Source organism: Patella vulgata, chromosome 6, assembly GCF_932274485.2.
Source record: "Patella vulgata chromosome 6, xgPatVulg1.2, whole genome shotgun sequence".
In the NCBI taxonomy this organism is placed as follows: Eukaryota; Metazoa; Mollusca; class Gastropoda; family Patellidae; genus Patella; species Patella vulgata.
The window spans coordinates 39,220,824-39,234,063 of record NC_065884.2 but is presented as its reverse complement, the minus strand read 5'-3'; the positions used below and the strand labels follow the sequence as shown (position 1 = coordinate 39,234,063).

The window sequence follows — 13,240 nt, the reverse complement described above, 5'->3', positions numbered from 1 at the left end:
CAGTAATATGGTTTCTTACCACATTAAAGATAGATTGCCTGGAAACGAAACATACGCCCACAGCAGCTAAATCGTCCGTGCAGTCAACAAGAGTTGTCGCATATTTTTTACTTTTTTCGGTAATGAAATATTTATAATACATTAAAATCTGATTAAGAGTAACAACGTTAACGTTTAATATACGAAACATTTAGCTGTTCACGTCGTAAAAATTCATTGAAAATCAATATACTTGTTCGTCTCAAGACCTTAAACTCTGTGTATCAATCTGATGTCAATCGGATGATTACTTTAGCCTCTAGAGACTTCTTCGTCTCATGACCTTAAACACTGTTTATAAATTTAAAATCAATCGGATATTAACTTTAGCCTCTAGAGCGTCCACAAGATTTGTCAAAGTGATAAAGGGCCATAACTCTGGCAGTAGGCAGTAATTATCGGAAATAATTACCTCTAGAGCGTCACAAGTTTTTTCAAAGTGATCAAGGGCCATAACTCTGGCAGTAATTATCGGAAATCAATAGGCTTCTTCGTCTCATGACCTTAAATACTGTGTATAAATTTAAAGTCAATCGGATATTAACTTTAGCCTCTAGAGCGTCCACAAGATTTTTCAGAGTGATCAAGGGCCATAACTATGGCAGTAATTATCGAAAATCGCTGAAAATCAATAGGCGTCTTCGTCTTATGACGTATAAATTTAAAGTCAATCGGATATTAACTTTAGCCTCTAGAGGGCCCACAAGCAATTGTGGACGCCGGACCGAGGGACTGACGGACGGGCGGGGGCGACGACAATATACGACCACATTTCAATGTGGGCGTATAAAAATGTATTATGTCTGCATGTATTAGTAAATTAATTTCAATATCTAAGATTTTTTTACCTATTGTGAAATGAAGTGAATTAGTATTTCTTTCTGTGGTTTCATGGATGTACATGGAAAGAAAGGTATCTATTTTGGAATGCATTAAAACCCGTGTTACAATAATCCAAAATCATTATCATTTAATCTTATTCCTAACACAGAAATAAATATTTAGTTTAAAAATGTAATAGCCTGCAACATTTTGGGGGCCTTTTTACATGCATATTTATTGTAAGTTGATATGATAAATGCATGTACTAGTACTTCTGTAATATTTCAATAATAACAGTGTTGATCAATCAACTGGATGTTCATATTAAGATACTTAATATGCAATTAATCTTGTTTACTTTTCGAAGATATACTTAACTGTACCTGAATGGTATTCTTCTCTGTATTGTTAATGTTGTTAAATAAAATTTTGACCTAAGTATAAATAACTTATTTTACTGCATAAGAACCCAGTCAGCATTTATGAGGTCACACAGTTGAAATTCCTGTAAACACGAGAAGGGGACATGGTATCAGATATTCACCTTGTATGGCTGCTTAATTATTAACGACAGTTAAACAAAAGATAGCCTTTGTCAGGCTGGATTTTGCCAAAACCTGGTTTGTGTGTAGGACTGAATAGGAAGATAACAAAAACTAGATCAAATATTTGAAAAGAGTGAACAGGATAGGTTATTATTATCTAATGTCCTGATAGATTCTTCATTCCAGTAAACCAGATTAAAGAATATCAAGTGGTTTTCGAGGTTTCTGGTATGCTTCTCTGGCACCAAAGCCCATTTTGTTTATTTCTTGAACGCGTTTCTGACTTTGATAACAGCTGACGCCTCCCATTTGACCTCTTTTACTTTCATTCACCTCCAGGATCAAAGATAAGCAACGTTTCCCAACAGCATATGTGAAGCGCGCGAGCTTGTTCACGTAGAAATTCCATTTCACGAGCTGTTAGGTTTATTTACTACGTCTCCTGTGGCTGTGTTGATCGGAATAGTTTTAATTGCCGGGTTCAAAGTTCACTTGGGGTAGATAGAGATTTGTTAAAAGAAAATAAGACGTCTAAATGTTAAGTACAGACTGAGTGAATGATTCCAATGGGTTCTTTAACTGAAAGATATTCAAACATTTTACCCAGGTAGGACCTTTGAAGTTTGAATTCAGTAAATATTACTATATATCTAGGATATGTAGTAAGAAGTGGTACAGGTTACGTTCTTTAGCTGCTTTTGTTTGTAAATGTTGAACACATGATGCAGTGCCTGTATTTAATTAGGCCATTCGTCCAAAGTATAGCAAGTATAATGGGGTTGACATCATGGAGAACACAGAGTATATGGTAGCAGGGGTATTTCGTATGTTTCTTCAATGTATAAACCAATCTAAAATTATTTATAAAAAGGTGGCAGTTTAAAAATCATCCGTAATATCTGTTGATACTGAAAGTAAACCAACAGGTGAAAGATAACCTGTGAAGATAGGGCTTAACGTCCACTCCAGACACCGCCGGCTTCACCACGGGGGCACGGAGGGGCCTAGGCCCCGGGGGGACACAAAAATCTCAGTTGCGCAAAAAGCGATGTGAGCATAGTCGGACCGTGGACTCCATCTGCTAGTTGCATGGGGATCACATGAAATAGGACTTTAGGCGAGGTTCCATGGGCCGCCAAGGCCCCTAAAGCTCCCGGGGTCTAGATCGTCGGAGACGCTTTCTAAGCGATGTCTGACTAGTAGAATTACTCAGCATCGAATTTTTGTTGTTGTTTTTTTTAATCCTTACCATGAAAGCACTGCAGACGATGGTTATTTCCTGTGATGCTGACAAATATATGTATAATAATACCAAGGTTGTGTACACTTTAGAGGTCAGAATTTTTATCCGATTTTGATGAAATTTACAATGTATGTTTATAAGCCAAAGATCTCGGTTCCTGTCGATATTGGCGCATATCGGACCGTAACTTCTTGGATTATGGCCCCTAATTGTACGAAAAATCACACTTTTAGCTTGTGCCCCCCCCCCCCCAGAGGTCACAATTTTTATTGATTGTAAAAACCGCTCAAATATACGTACAGTTACACCATTACGGCTGAGTTCAAATTCAATGTTCAAATGGACGCTCCCCTTTACGCAAATAGTGTAAAAACATATAATACCCAGGGCGACCTTCGGATATAAACTCTGGTCGCGACTACAGTCTGAACCAGCACCTGAACGCAAATGGCCCGGACCATTGGCTATGGCGGCGCCCATGTCAGTTGTTTCGTGTGCTATATTTTCTGCTATTTACTCATTTTTATACACTCACATGGAAATGTGGTCGTATATTGCCGTCCGTCCGTCCGTCCGTCCATCGTCCACAATTTCTTGTGAACACTCTACAGACTACATTTATCATCTGATTGTGTTGAAATTGATATATGTTGTTTGCATTAGTGAGATGAAGAAGTCTATTTAATTTCAATAACTTCCGTTAATTTCTTCTGGAGTTATGGCCCTTGTTTCACTTTGTTGCACCTTGTGAACGCTCTAACGACAAAAGTTATCAACCGATCTGTATGAAATTTATATATATTATTTAAATTAGTAAAACAAAGAAGCCTATTGAATTTCAGCAATTTCTGTTAATTACATCTAGAGTTATGGCCCTTGTTTCACTTTGTTGAATGTTGTGAACGCTCTAATGACAACGGTTATCATCCGATCTGTTTGAAATTGATATGCATCATTCAAATTAGTGAAACGAAGAATCCTATTGAATTTCAGCAATTTCCGTTAATTACGCCGTGAGTTATGGCCCTTGTTTCACTTTGTTGTACTTTGTGAATGCTCTAACGACAAAAGTTATTATCCTATCTGTATGAAATTTATATGCACCATTTAAATTAGTAAAACAAAGAAGCCTATTGACAACATTTATCATCCGATCTGTTTGACATTGATATGCATCATTTATATTAGTGCAACGAAGAAGCCTATTAAATTTCAGCAATTTTCGTTAATTACGCCGTGAGTTATGGCCCTTGTTTCACTTTGTTGTACCTTGTGAATGCTCTAACGACAAAGGTTATTATCTAATCTGTATGAAATTTATATGTATCGTTTAAATTAGAAAAACGAACAAGCCTATGGAGTTTCAGCAAATTTCTGTTGATTACATCTAGAGTTATGGCCCTTGTTTAGCTTTGTTGAATCTTGTGAACGCTTGAACGACAAAAGTTATCACTTAATCTGTATGAAATTCATATGCATCATTTAAATTAGTGAAATGAAGAAGCCTATTGAATGTCAGCAATTTCCGTCAATTACTTCTAGAGTTATGGCCCTTGTTTTACATTGTTGAACCTTGTGAACGTTCGAACGACAAAAGTTATCATCCGATCTGTATGAAATTCATATGCATTATTTGAATTAGTAAAACGAAAAAGCCTATCGAATTTCAACAATTTCTGTAAATTACTTCCAGAGTTATGGCCCTTGTTTTAGTTTTTATACGCCCACATTGAAATGTGGACGTATATTGCCGTCGCCCCCGTCCGTCCGTCCGACGGTCCGTCCGCCCATCGTCCACAATTTCTTGTGAACGCTCTAACGGCAAAAGTTATCATCCGATCTTTCTGAAATTTACATGCATTATTTAAATTAGTGAAACGAAGAATCCTATTGAATTTCAGCAATTTCCATTTATTACGTCTAGAGTTATGGCCCTTGTTTCACTTTATTGAACCTTGTGAACGCTCTAACGCCAAAAGTTATCATTCGATCTTTATGAAAGATATATGCATTATTAAGATTACTGAAACGAAGAAGCCTATTGAATTTCGGCAATTTCCGTTTATTACGTCTAGAGTTATGGCCCTTGTTTCACTTTATTGAACCTTGTGAACGCTCTAACGCCAAAAGTTATCATTCGATCTTTATGAAAGATATATGCATTATTAAGATTACTGAAACGAAGAAGCCTATTGAATTTCGGCAATTTCCGTTTATTACGTCTAGAGTTATGGCCCTTGTTTCACTTTATTGATCCTTGTGAACGCTCTCACGTCAAAAGTTATCATCCGATCTTTCTGAAAATTCTATGCATTATTTAGATAGCTGAAACGAAGAAGCCTATTGAATTTCAGCAATTCCTGTTTATTACGTCTAGAGTTATAGCCCTTGTTTCACTTTATTGATCCTTGTGAACGCTCTAACGTCAAAAGTTATCATCCGATCTTTCTGAAATTTATATGCATTATTTAAGTTACTGAATCGAAGAAGCCTATTGAATTTCGGCAATTTCCATTTATTACTCCTAGAGTTATGGCCCTTGTTTCACTTTATTGATCCTTGTGAACGCCCTCACGTCAAAGGTTATCATCCAATCTTTCTGAAATTTATATGCATTATTTAGATTGCTGAACCGAAGAAGCCTATTGAATTTCAGCAATTCCCGTTTATTACTTCTAGAGTTATGGCCCTTGTTTCACTTTATTGATCCTTGTGAACGCTCTCACGTCAAAAGTTATCATCCGATCTTTCTGAAATTTATATGCATTATTTAGATTGCTGAAACGAAGAAGCCTATTGAATTTCAGCAATTCCTATTTATTACGTCTAGAGTTATTGCCCTTGTTTCACTTTATTGATCCTTGTGAACGCTCTAACATCAAAAGTTATCATCCGATCTTTCTTAAATTTATATGCATTATTTAGGTTACTGAAACGAAGAAGCCTATTGAATTTCAGCAATTTCCGTTTATTACGTCTAGAGTTATGACCCTTGTTTCACTTTATTGATCCTTGTGAACGCTCTAACGCAAAAAGTTATCACCCGATCTTTGTGAAATTTATATGCATGATTTAAATTAGTGAAACGAAAAAGCCTATTGAATTTCAGCAATTTACAATAATTACTTCTAGAGTTATTGCTCTTGTTTCACTTTGTTAAACCTTGTTAATGCTCGATTGATAATAGTTATCATCCGATATGTATGAAATTTATATGCATCATTTAAATTTGTGAAACAGGTCTATTGAATTTCAGCAATTTCCATCAATAATTTCTAGAGTTATAGCGATTGTGAACGTTTGAATGACAAATGTGATCTGTATGAAATTTATATGCATTATTTAAATTAGTAAAACGAAAAAGCCTGTCAAATTTCAACAATTTCTGTAGATTACTTCCAGAGTTAAGACCCTTGTTTCAGTTTGTAGAACCTTGTAAACCCTCAAACGACAAAATTTATAATCTGATCTGTATGGAACTGTCTTGTAAAGGCTCCCAATTACCTACAAAGGAATAAATATGCGACAACCCTTGACGACCGCTCGGACGATTTAGCTGCTGTGGGCGTATGTTTTGTTGCCTGGCAACCTATCTTTAGAACCTTGTGAGCCCTCAAACGACGAAAATTATAATGTCATCTGTATGAAATTTTCTATTAAATTCCCCTAATTACCTACAAAAGAATAAATATGCGACAACCCTTGTCGACTGCTCGGACGATTTAGCTGCTGTGGACGTATGTTTTGTTGCCTGGCAATCTATCTTTAAAACTATATTTTGACGATGTGGATGAAGAAATGCTTTTAAAACATTTTCTTACAAAGCTGACTCCATTCGGGTGAACTGGTAACAAGGATTATTTTACAAGGTTTCTTGTCGTGGGCCTATATATCTCTAACTTCGGTCCATGGTGTAAATAACGCACTGGCAATTGGCAATTTTATGATATTTTTCAGACAAATCTACACACGTGTCAGTCATTTCAGCCATTTTTGAACTATCTCGACCGTGCTCTATTTAATGGTACGGCTGGTCACGGCCAGAGGTTGAACCAATCTGATTAAAATACAGATCTATATTTCGTTTCGTTTTTATATACTTTCGATGGCCTACACTACATGAAGATCTGACAAGTTATAGCGATAGGTCACGTAAGGGGTCAGAAGACCGACTTATGACCCTATGATGTCAGACATTTGATTAACCAATCAGCATTGATGTTACTAGTGGATTACCCACAGTTCCGTGCAAAACACGTCTAAAGCTCGCCGTGACAGACCGTTTCATTGGCTTATCCCTGACACCATTCAGAACACGAGTTAAATAACAACTCTTCCAGATCCAAGTGTAGTAAAGACAAGTAAAACGAAATTTTGAACTATAAATACGAAACGAAATAGGATCTGTGTTTTAACCAGATTGGAGGTTGAACTAAAGTCTACGTTCTACTTCTAGAAGTCTCACTTCTATATAAAAATCGAGTCTCTTCCAGTTACGTCACTGTATCTAACCGAATAGTTACTTGTGTGCAATAACCTGGAGAAAAGAGTACTTGCGGCCAATTTATGCACACCGTCGGGCCTGTTATGTGGCTTGGAGATAGGGGCGCCTTCTCAATCTCGTGGGTTTACTCCGGTTTTCTCCCACACGAAAGACCCCTGCGCGTGCGCTAAGATGAAAATAAAGACAACTTCTCTGCGATATCACCTTCGGTGGCAGCGGACATTAATCACAAAGAACAACAACAACAACAGGTTATTTATATTCTTTGCAGTTCATTTCAATTTAACCAATGAATCAAAGCTAGAAATGTATATCAGTTTAGATTGACATGACACATACTGTCAATCATTTCATATACATAACGATGTGCTCGATGTGTGTTCATCGAAAGAATACGATTTTCAAGCCGAAATAATCTTTCTGAGCAAACAAAATTAAAATTTTAAGTTAATTCTTCTTTGAAAGGGAAAAGATAATATCGCATTCAGCACATAAAAGGTTCGCTGCAATTATCTTAATTTCTACACCTGTTTATAGCCCGTAAACAGGTGTTAATTCTTAATACACCTTTGGGTCAATTAATGATTGCGAATTTCAAACATTCAAGCTATTTTTTATTGAACAATCGACGTTATTATCTGGTTAAAATATTACCATATAATAACCATAACTTAACTACTAAACATTTGTTTATTATTACTCATATCTTACTATGCACGTGTTCCACTCTTCAATATTTTATGTACCTATTTTGCCTACTAAATATATGTTATAGCTGTTATGATATAAAGGTCTACCACAGTAGCCTTGATTATGTAGTTGATATACCATTCTAGTCTTGATCATGTAGTGTTTATTATGTCGGATTGTTTCGTTGGTATTTAGGGTGTGTTGTGGAGGTTAGTATTGAGTCTATATAAAGTACATATATGTAAAATATATAATAGTAACAGGTATTTTGTGGGTAGTTAGAAGTATATAGTGTAGTGGGTATCTAAGCAATTAAACGTCATATTGAACATAAAATAGAATGAGAAAGCCCGTTGTACTAAAAATACCTAAAGGCCACGGCTACTAAAAGAAACTTTTTTTTTTTTTAAAAATAAGATGTTGAGGGTATTTATAATAAACGGGCAATCTATTAACTATTAAATTGCCTCGGGACTGCGATGAGGTAAACTATATATTGGGTTCAACGGATCGAGTTGAACGCGATGTATAAATGTATTTTACCTTGTTTCTGTTTCATATTTAATTAACAAAATAACAAATTGTCTCGGGATCAAATTTGTGTTAACGTATTATATATTAGCATCTCTATGATTAAAACAAACGTTATTTATATAATTTACACGAATACTCAGTACGTATAATATAGGCCACTCAATCCAGACTGTTTGAATATTTGGTTTGGCCTAACTGTATCTGATTGGATCAGTGAAAGTGTAAACTGTTGTGATAGGGAAGGTGTATGGTATTACTGTCAGTATGGGAAGTTGTATGGTATTACTGTCGGTATTGGACGAGATAGTGTGATATAGGTTCTATAATACCTATCATTATATATTATTTACCTGGTGTGGAATGTGTACACCTATATCGACACTATGGGACATTATATCAACCTCGAGGTGGACTATCCCGATATTTGTTTCTACAAAATCAGGTAAATTCATTTATTGATTTTTTTTTTAATTTCTATAATTATGTTTCCGATAAATAATGAAAGAGTTGGCATTATTGTACCACTGGAAGGATTTCCGATGAAATAAGTAAGTTCTTATGTATATTTTTAAATGAAAAATCCAAGACATATGTATAATAATAACAAGTTGTAAACCTATATTCCCAGAAACTGTATCCATCCTTATTTATCATCATTTAAATGCGTGGGGGGTGGGGGGGTGGGGGGGTGGGGGCGAATGGTTAGCATGTGCGCCGCGCTGTATCATATAGGTCTGCCATAGAACCATATGGCGTGGTTTCGATTCCCCGGTCGTACGTGACAAGGAATTGCGTCGCCTGTTCAAAATCGAGGGTTTTCTCCGGGTCCTCCGGTTTCCTCCCACTGCTAAAGACCCCTACGCGCAAGCGAATTATTGAAATGAAGTTGAACCATGTTAGTCCCGAAATGACCTAGTTTGTGACGAGTGGACGTTAAACCCCATTTCTCTCTTAAAGTCTTGAAGTTTTTATATATTTTTATATATTGTTGTATATTAAACTGACAATTGTTTAACAACTTTCGGTATTTATTGGGATTTGGAAAACATTTAATATTTAAAATGTAAACTGCATGAAACAATTTTTTTAAAAATGTTTTTAGAAAAAAAAAAGTTGTTCATAGATCTAATTAACATTTAATGACATTTGTAGTCTATTAGTCATATATCGATATCCTATTGCTTTGGGGTGGGTTTTTTCTTTCATGAACTTATAAACCGGATATTACATAAAAAATTTCGATACAAAGTATCATATACATTTTTGCATATCCTACATGTAGGTGCTCTGAGAGATCGCAGAAACCTTTTAGATGGAAATGAAATGAAATGGGGTTTAACGTCCTATTTTTCTGTACCAACCGGGATAATGCAATGTGCCATACAATGTGTAATGAGGACAATTTTGGAGGGACAGCGGCGCAACAACCCACTCTTATTTCGTATTTCAACTCTCAAGGGTTCTTTACGTGCACGCCAACGGATACATGGGACCAAGTTTTTCGTCCCAACCGAATGACTAGACGTTGTTCCTTGCCAAGCTCTCAACCCTGCACCACTTACAAGATGAACCACGCTGGAAAATCCCAAGGAAGTCTCTCTCGGCCAACACAGAGATCGAACCCGGGGCCTCTTGTTTAGCGCCTTACTGACTGAGCCACTGCGGCTCCCTCTTTTAGTTTGTTTTAGATAAAACGTCTGAAAACCAAGTCCGAACTATCGGCCAATAATTGTTATAGCGATTCGATTTATGTGTTGGCCGAGAGGTGTAAAGAAATGGAGTAGATCATATGGCTCGTTATATGTCATGGGTGGATTCCACGCTTGAAATAACAATATACCACGTTAGTCGCATTGAACTGTTTATTTCTATTGTTCACATTGGGACAAATTGCAATGCATTTGATCTTTTATGAAATTGTCTCTTATTAGGTCTTTAGCCCGGTATACAATTCCAGGGAAATTATCATGATACGCTCGATTAAATTGCCTTTTTGTTGGACCGAAATATACACACAGAAAAACAGTCAGCAAATTGCTGCTGACTCATCTACTGAGACGAAATAACAATAATTATGCATAGTTCTCCATCAAATTCAATTAGTCCAACGTTTTCGCTCTAGCGAAATGCATGTTTTATTTATTATTTATGCCTTTAGCAAACGAGAATCGATTATAAAATTAAATTACATGTCATGGTACGTTGTTCCAGTCAGTACAGATATGTCGTAACAAGGCTTCGATTTAATAATTGAAATCACCACATTGAAAGCTACAGAAGCGAAACTAAAATTATTGATAAAATGCAACGTTACAATTTCTTTAGTTCATTCTGCGATCTCCAAAGAAAATGTCAGAAATTACGTCAGCCCAACCTCTATATCCTGATAAGTATTTTGACATTTTTGAAATACTTGACAAACTGTTGAAGTTTTTTTCCTCGTTGATAAGCTACCGCAGTACAAGGGAATAAATTGACCTTATTTATGCTAGTCCTTCCATTCTGCGGATTTGTAAAGATCCCCGTAATGAATAAAAATTGCCTGTCTTTCTTTGAACCTCTTGTCAATTGCGATGAGCTTGTGGATATAGGTCGACCTTTCAAATATGCGACAGGAATTTAAATAGGGGTATATAGATGTGGTTTGGTTTTCAGTTTTAAAACGTTTTCGTTCTTTCATCTGTCATCATACAAATTCTTTTTTTTATTGACCCCCCCCCCCCCCAAAAAAAAAAACAAAACAAACAACAACCGTGAACATGCTAAAAGCCACAAGCTACAAGTTGAGAACGTGATCATGTAGTGCGTGGTTTCAGAAAAATAAGCTTCGGGGCCAAACGAGATCAATCACGCCCCACAGGCTGTATGGTTTTCTATATATATACTTAACTGCATATAGTGCCTACCTAATTGAACACCATAAGGAGTATACTATATATTTCTAACGGAAATTTAATGTCTTTGTGCTATTTATAATATAATAATTGGGCAACTTCCCTTTAAATTCGTGTTTTAATTAAAGTGATTGTTGACTATATAAAATCAAAACTGCGTCGACGTCACACAATAAACATAGAATAGAGATTACCATTACCCCCAAACTCATGTTTTCCAAGGCACCTTTTTGGAAAGGCAAAAGATTCGGGTTTATATTTTAGAAAATGATGACAACCTCCGTCCTGTCAAACGTCTTTTCCCAATGGAGCTTAACCGTTGGAATGTTGTCTATAAATCAGTGGTTTTATATGTATATAAATGTGTTTTAAACTTGCCCCATTTACTATTCCCAAAGATATTTATTTAAAAAAACAATGATGGCATCATGAATTTCGAGAAATTAATTCAGCGACAAGCATACCCACATTCAGAAACGCATCTGTACAGCATGTCTTTTTAATGTTTAAAGACTGATTTTGTTGGAAGTACAAATGTACAATCATTTACATTTTTATACGCCCACATTGAAATGTGGTCGTATTTTGTCGTCGCCTCCGTCCGTCCGGCGATCCGGCGTAAACAATTGCTTGTGGACGCTTTAGAGGCGAAAGTTAATATTCGATTGACTTTAAATTTATACACAGTGTTTTAGGCCCAGAGACGAAGAAGTCTGTTGATTTTCAGCGATATCTGATAATTACTGGCAGAGTTATGGCCCTTGACCACTTCAAAAAATCTTGTGGTCGCTCTAGAGGCGAAAGTTAATATCCGATCGACTTTAAATTTATACACAGTGTTTAAGATCATATGACGACCAGGGTTATGGTCCTTGATCACTTCAAAATATCTAAAGTTATCATCCGATTGACTTCAGATTGATACACAGGGTTTAAGGTCTTGAGGTGAACTAGTATATTGATTTTTAATGAATTTTTATAACTTGGACAACTAAATCAATTATAGTAAATGTTTCGTATACTAAACGTTAGCATGCGGCAGAACTTTATAAAAACCAAACAAATTCTAATGATTTTCTAATAATTACTTAATAAGTTGTTACTCTTAATCAGATTTTAGTGTATTATAAATGTTTCATTACCGAAAAAAGTAAAATTATGCGACAACTCTTGTTGACTGCCCGGACGATTTAGCTGCTGTGGGCGTATGTTTCGTTGCCTGGCAACCTATCTTTATTCCTGTGAATGGTTGTGTAGGTGGGGGCCCAGGTACAATGCCTATTGTGCTGTTAAATGACGGTTCTGTCCACAAGCAATAGCGATATCATCTCGGTGGAAGCGGACGTAAAATACAACTAACTCATCATCATCACAAGCAATAGCGTGTGGTGACAGGGACTCAGCACGCAGGTGTGATGGCGTGCAAATTGCCCTCTGGCCCTGGCCAATTATTCCCATTAATTAATGCCCTCCTCAGATTTTTATTTCTGCTCAATTACAGTGCCAGCATTAAAATTATATATGTTATTTATTCGATATTTCTGCTGAAATACAGTGACAACATTAAGATTTTCTTTGTTATTTATTCGGCACAATTAATTAGTTATATTTCACTTTATTGCTTGTTTTTCTTACCTCATTATGCGATTTAACCAGATTTCGTGAAATATGTCGAAATTATGAATACCTGTGCGGGGGGCGCCAAAATTGTCTTTCATCCGAGCACTGAGAAACATTGATACCGTGCGTTGGGATTCCTTGTCTTACCCCATAGTTGTAACATTTTCATTCATAAGTCTCTGGGAAAATGTACAATAAAAAAATAACGTCACACTTGTTATTACTATTTCATAAATCATCTTCCACTCGTATTTGTATAATTACGACCTGGCAATATATCTGTCTTTTTTTTTATCAGCACTGTATAGTGATGAGTACAATTTTCACTGATGTTATCAACTTCTGAGTT

General features: G+C 36.0%; 1 protein-coding gene across 5 annotated transcripts in view; it reads left to right on the top strand.

Moving 5' to 3' along the window:
* LOC126825405 (myosin light chain kinase, smooth muscle) overlaps positions 1-13,240 on the top strand; it is a 103,720-nt gene that overhangs the window by 38,249 nt on the left and 52,231 nt on the right. The window contains exon 1 of one of the 5 annotated variants that reach the window (XM_050555068.2): positions 1,874-2,013. The exons of 2 other annotated variants lie outside the window; for them this stretch is intronic. In XM_050555068.2, coding sequence (XP_050411025.1) covers positions 1,964-2,013 — 50 coding nt within the window. In that variant the 5' untranslated portion in view covers positions 1,874-1,963. Of the gene's footprint in view, positions 1-1,873; positions 2,014-7,965; positions 8,053-8,620; positions 8,820-13,240 lie in introns of those variants that run through there. 2 more of the 5 variants (XM_050555071.2, XM_050555067.2) reach the window with 2 other exon arrangements.